The sequence below is a fragment of the Musca vetustissima genome, unplaced genomic scaffold (genome assembly GCF_032173495.1).
Source record: "Musca vetustissima isolate MV318-11 ecotype Yass unplaced genomic scaffold, APGP_CSIRO_Mvet_v1 utg3401, whole genome shotgun sequence".
Taxonomy (NCBI): Eukaryota; Metazoa; Arthropoda; class Insecta; order Diptera; family Muscidae; genus Musca; species Musca vetustissima.
In genome coordinates this window covers 91,146-97,700 of record NW_026884888.1, presented here as the reverse complement: position 1 = coordinate 97,700, position 6,555 = coordinate 91,146, and the positions used below count along the sequence as shown (strand labels likewise).

The 6,555-nt window shown below is 42.7% G+C and overlaps 1 protein-coding gene across 1 annotated transcript; it reads left to right on the top strand.

Moving 5' to 3' along the window:
- Nucleotides 1–6,369, top strand: LOC133331951 (methylcytosine dioxygenase TET). Its single transcript, XM_061540339.1, has 3 exons — nt 1–887; nt 4,096–4,578; nt 4,648–6,369. Exons 1-3 carry the CDS (start codon nt 36–38, stop codon nt 6,352–6,354), a joined length of 3,042 nt encoding a protein of 1,013 aa, XP_061396323.1. The 5' UTR covers nt 1–35; the 3' UTR covers nt 6,355–6,369.
- The last annotated feature ends 186 nt before the right edge of the window (nt 6,370–6,555 follow it).

Genomic DNA, 6,555 nt, shown 5'->3' with positions numbered 1-6,555 from the left:
AACACATCCAGCCATTCGCAAGAAAAAACGTGGAAATGATTACCAAGAACGATGTGATAATGTGGTTTAGAGCCCTTGAGAGCTATAAGCGCATAGACACTATGTGCACCCTGCTCAATATGTGTTTGCCATTTGAGTTACGCTTCCTGGGCACCTGCCTGGAGGAGTTGGGCCGGAGAGATTCCCAGGAGCTGAGAGGTATGGAGCTAAGGGCCAATAACCCGCAAGATTTGGCAACGGACATGATTGCCTGTCAAAAGGGCGAGCCAACCGATATGAAGGTACGTCGTAAAATGGCCCTGTATTTGGCTCTAATACGAGCCTGTAATCGTACCAATGTCACCGAAATATTTCGCACCCTTGAGTCATGGGGTGAGCTGGATTTTTCCACAATGACTGATATTGATACACTAAAGGAGCTGCTGTTGGTCTATACCATGGCGGCAAATCATCCGGTATTTGAATTTGAACAACATCTGAAATTTATGAAGATTTTTGAAAAAATCAAAGAAAATAAATTGGTAGCTGATCCACCGCCATCAACATCACCGCCACCACAATCATCATCGTGCAACACCACACAGCAGCAACAGCAGCAGCCGCAGCAGCAGCAACAACCCGCTATCCATCCACAAACAGCCCATCAATCTGCCACAACCATGGACAACCAAACGCTGCCTATGACTCCACAACAACAACAAATGCACCAACATCCTCCTCCACCGTCCCAACAGGAATTGATGCAGCAACATGTTTTACATGCTGCCCTGCATGCAACCGGTCAACATCATCAGCTATTGGCACCGACACCTATGCAAATGCTTGCCCAGGGTACAATACCGCTTAGTTATCCCCAGAGTCATTTGGCCAAGGTAAACTACGTATATGTATGTGAAAAAGAATTGGTAAAAATTTCATAATTATTTTTTGTTGTCTTGTTGTGTTTACATTGTAATATTTTTTGTTGACCTCCGTGATTGTTACAGGATATAGGGGAAGCTGGGACCATAGATCATAGAATATAGTCTAGAGAGGTAGTTTAAGAAAAAAATGGATTAGTAATCCTGTACCATGGAAATCTAGCTCCCTTGTCAAGGACTTCGGAGTGTTTTGGTTGTTTTTTAACATAGATTGTGTAGTGCTTTGGGTATGTACTTCCATTTGGTGGTAAAAGGCGCCTTCAGACACAAATGCGCAGTCGCCTAGATCGGATTAGGCGTTCGGCCCTTTTTGTTTCCATTTGAAATTGGGATGAAGTCATTTCCCTTCAGGCCTAAAATTAACACATACAGTTGATTCTAACATCCCACCCTTCCATCTATACTTCGTTCTTCGATATCTTAATATTTTAATCGTGTTTTTCTTTTTGGATTGAATTCTGAATATCCAGTTTCTGAGGCCCGAAACTTCAGAATTGGAGAACTGAAACTTCAGCTCCTTAGGACAAAGTCCTGAGTCTCTGAGGAATTAATCCTCAAATTCCTTAATATCTCAATATTGAATGAAACCTCAGAGGAGATGAGGCGTATAACTAACCACCTCTGCATCTATGTAGACTGAATATTCAATCCTACAACAGGTTTCTCAACCTCTGCATATTTTAATGATGGTATTTTAGGATTGAATTATAGATCTCCAGTTTCCAAGGACTGAAACTTCAGTATCTTAGGACAGAGTTCTTAAATTCCGAGGAAGTAATCCCCATAATCTGAGGGCTGAATCTTTAATCTGTGAGGAAATCCTCAATATTGACTGAAACCTCAAACTCTCAAGAGGATGAATCATCTGCCATCCATCCATCAATGTACACTTAATCTTAAAAACAGATTTCTCAATCTCTAAATTTGATTGAATTCTGGATCTCCAGTCTCCGATGACTGATGCCTCATAGGACAGAGTCCTTAGTTTCCAAGGAATTATTCCTCATACCCTGAGGATTAAAACTTTAGTCTCTGAAGAATACTCTGATGACTAACTTCTTAGTATCTGAGGCTTGAATTCTGAATCCTTATTCCTTGAGGCTTGACTCCTCAGAACCTGAGGACGAAACACTCATTCTCTGAGTACTTAAACCTCAGACTTTCAGGACAGAATCCTTAGTCTTTTTTTATCTGAGTAATGAATTGTCAGTATCTGAATACTGAACCACCAGTCTAAATTATTTCTCTACACTGAGGACTGAAACCTTAGGCTTTGAATGATTATTCCTCATACTCTGATAAATAAATCTGTAGTATCTGAGGATTGAATTCTGAATCAGTAGTCCCTGAAGCATGACCTGAGGACAGAACACTCATTCTCTGAGTACGGAAACCTCAGACTTTCAGGACAGAATCCTCAGTGAGAGCTGAGTCTTTTTTATCTGAGTAATGAATTGTCAGTATTTGAATGCTGAACCCACAGTCACTAAGGCCTGAATCCTTAGTTCATTTGGGTTGACTATAAAGAATCTAAGGACATCAGAGTTTCATGAAAAAATCTGAATCTCTGAGAATTTAATCCTCAGTTCCAGGGTTTGATTCGGATTTGAGAACTACATATTCAGACTTTCAGGTCAGAATTCTAAGTGAGCGCTGCGTCTTCTATATTTGAGGACACAAGTATTAGGACTCAATTATTAGTATATAGTATATAGTTCATTGGGGCTGACTATGAAGAATCTGAGGACATCAGAGTTTCATGAAAAAATCTGAGACTTTGAGAATTTAATCCTCAGTTCCAGGGTTTGATTCGGATTTGAGAACTACATATTCAGACTTTCAGGTCAGAATTCTAAGTGAGCGCTGCGTCATCTTTATTTGAGGAATCAATTTTTAGTATATGAATACTAAACCCTCAGCCCTTAGTTCATTGTTCCAAATAATATAAGGACTGAATACTGATATTTTCATCGACTCTCAGAACAGTTTCTTAGTATTTAACCCTCAGTATCTGTAGACTGAATTCTCAAGCTTTGAATAATGAAACCTCAGACTCTGATGGCTGCATCCAAAATCGCTGAAGAAGTATTCTTTCGCCTTTCCCTGTAGGTCTAAATCCTCAGTCCATGAGCACTGAATCCTTAGTTCATGGGGACTGAATCTGAGGACATTAGACGTTCAGAAAAGAATACGGAGTCTCTGAGCATTGTATCATCAGCATCAGCTTTGAATTTTGAAACTTCAGGCTCTAATGACAGAATCGTCCTAAGGCTCTGAGGGATGAATTCCCTGCTCACTGGTCAATCAGTCTTCTCCTATTTAAAGAATTAATCATAGAAATAAATTTTAGTCGTTAAAGAATCCGGGACCTCTGGAGACATCAGAGCTGATTTTCCAAGTCAACAATGAGATTTGATTTTTCGCATTCTTCGATGACCTAGAAAAAATTAGTCCGTGAGATATCCGCACACAGATTCCTTCGTTTCTGTGTATAAATTTCCGATACACTACGATTACCCGTCTCTTCGGGTCATTGATTACCTGTTCTTAAGGATTGATTTCACAGTATCTAGATATTGGATCTGCAGCCTATGATTACAGGAACGATATTCTTCGAATAACGTATTTTTAGTCTTTTCTTGAATCTTCAGATTTTAGGGTCACTAAAGGAACTGTTCTTTTGTATGTCTTAGAATTAAATACTTAGTCTCTCAGGTCTAATTCCAAAGCCTCTGTAGATTGACTTCAGAGTCTATGAGGATAGGGACAATATGATATTGCCTCTATGATCTGATTAAGGGTTAACTTATCTTAAATCAGAATTCAGACCCTAGTCCTTTAGAACTGATTCCCGTTCCTGGGTCTCTTAATGCTGACTCCTCAATCTACGTAAACAGATTCTTCAGATAGAAATCCAAAGGATTAAATTCGATCTTCTGCCAACCGTGTTCCTCAGCCCTGAACACAAATTTCTCAGTTCTATATAGAATGTATGGAATATATTTTCATATAGCTTCTATTTTTCTATAGATTTCCACAGTCCCAATTTCTTAGATGAGAAGTATCATTTTAAAATGTTTAATACTCGTCAACAACACGAGGTTGTAGTTTTGATATCTAAAAAACACACAAACATATCAAAATTCAATACTAATTTTAATTTTATTTTTTACAGTTAATACCACCCACAGATGGCACCACTTTACAACATCAACTAGTTGATGGCCTTCCGCCACATATGCTCTCCTCCAACATCATTCCAGACGCCAGCAATGGTGGTGCTGCCACAATTCTAACACATCCCAATGCAGCAACATGGGCCATGCGACAATATCATCAGGCGCCAACGCAAACCATGGATCATCCACCACAAGCCTCGTCGCCAATGTTGAGCCAACAGTCGTCACCATCGAGTAGTCGTGCCACAAGTCCCAATCGTACATCGTCATGCGATAGCGGTGGCGGTCTAATGCAGCAACAACAACAACATCAGCCATCACAAAATCCCTCCCAGACACGTAACATGTCACAACGTTTAGCGGGTATGAAGAATATAGGTATAAGACGTCCATCGGCTGAGACAACACCACCACCACAGATGACCCAAATGGGTGGAGGTGAATTGATAATGCCCACGAGTATGAAACATATACAGGAGGTAAGTGAGGGGATGAGATAATCTTGTTGATGATATTTTTTTAATAATTCCTTTTTATACTTCTTCCAGGTGGTTATGAACAATGAAACAACTGGAAATCAATTACAAAATCTAATACGCAATGGTTTTACCCGGTCCGGCAATCATCCGCGCATTAAGGCCAACACCTATATACCACCACATCAGCAGCAGCAACAGCAGCAACAACAACAATCGCCAGTCAACCAACATTATCAGGGTAATTTTGCTGTCAATGCCGGTCTAACATATGCCATGCAAAATATGTCCATGTCTGATATGTCATCCAGTGGCCATCACAGCATGGATGGCAGTAGCACTATGACAAGTATGAATTCCAACAAAAGTACGGGCAGTGATTCTGGTAGTTCCATTGGTTCATCCGGTGAAATATCACCACCGGAAACACCCACGCTTATGATGAGCAATGCCACAACAAATCCCGCCATGCGAGGTGGTGATGGCCAACAGTCACAGCAGCAGCAGCAACAACCAACACAGAAACATCATCAGCCCTCACAGTTGAGTTATAACAAACAGATGGGCCTACAACGTTTAAATGGCCGATCTGAAAAAATGTCCTCCGCTGGTGGTGGTGGAAATAATGTGATGTCCAACAGTGCTATACTCTATGCCCAGACAGCTCAGCAACAGCAGCAGCAACAACAACAGCAACAGCAGCAACAGTCAGCCAATCAACAAGCCATATATGCCGAAATGATGTTGGGCCCGGGCCCGGCAAATGTCGGCTCCACAAATGTCATGCAAACCTCCATGACCAACAACAATCCCGGTGGCAATCCTGCAGCAAATGTGGTTTCCAGCAACAACAACATGGTGGGTAATAACACCGTGCTAATCAGTTCACCCTCGGCCGCGGCTGGTACAGCAGCCACACTGGGCAATGTCCTGTCAACGAATTCGGTGTTGTTGCAATCGGCCCACCAGCAACAGCAATACAATGCCACATATCCTTATCATGCGGCAGCAGCTGCTGCAGCTCAACATTTGGCCGCGACAACACGTCCGCAAATTATGACCCACAATCCCGGTATGGCGCCGCCACCACACAGCACTTTCCGTGTGCCTAGTTTTCAGCTGCCACCCAATGGCGGTGAACTGCTGTATCAAACCTATCATCCACCTGGTATAGCATTTTTGTCGGGAGCTCCAGCACCGCCACCCGGTGCCCCACCTGGTAGCCTGAGGAGTACGAATAGTGGAGCCGCTGTCAACCAACCGCCACCAACGCCACAACAAATTCCAGCGCCAACAGGACAGCAGCAGGCGGCGGGGCAACCGCCACAGCTGCAACAGACACCACAAGCCACAGTTCTAGCCTCACCCTACAGTTCACTAAGTGTGAGTTTAAGTACGAAACCCCTGTCCTGCTACAACTGCGGTTCACAGACCCACAGTGGGCGGGAATGCCAGGAGGCGTCGATGGACGATGTGACACGTAGCGCCATTTATAAATTAGACTATTCACAGGCAGCGTCGGGAGCGGGGGCGGGAACACCAAGTGCGGCTGCCTCCACACCTGCCAATGCCTCCTCCAATCAGCAGCAACAACAACAATCTGTAAGCAACAGTGCATCAGAATCTTCAATATCGTCGTCGGGAACAACGACGCATCATAAAAGTCATGACAGCAGCGCTGTTAATTCCCTGTCATCATCGTCATCGGTGGCATCGGCGTCCTCTGTTTCAAATACAACGCTGGCAGCGGCGGCCACAGCGACAGCGGGGGCAAAATGAAGGGACAACACGAACCCGAACAACAACAACAAAGTGAGTTTTATTCATAGATAAAAACAAAAACCATAATCATAAACAAAACAGAAAAAAGAAATGAAAATGGTGTTCAATCATGATCCAGATGTTGGAGGAAGAAGAAGACGTAAGACTATATATGTATATAAATCTATATATACACACAGACACCACATACAGACCACA

What these genes read in the sequence shown, in the direction of transcription:
- LOC133331951 (XM_061540339.1), top strand. Translation starts at nt 36, where the DNA reads ATGATTACCAAGAACGATGTGATAATGTGGTTTAGAGCCCTTGAGAGC. An exon ending in CCAAGGTAAACTACGTATAT is followed by an intron (nt 888 to 4,095) that starts GTATGTGAAAAA and finishes TATTTTTTACAG; the next exon opens with TTAATACCACCCACAGATGG. An exon ending in GTATGAAACATATACAGGAG is followed by an intron (nt 4,579 to 4,647) that starts GTAAGTGAGGGG and finishes TACTTCTTCCAG; the next exon opens with GTGGTTATGAACAATGAAAC.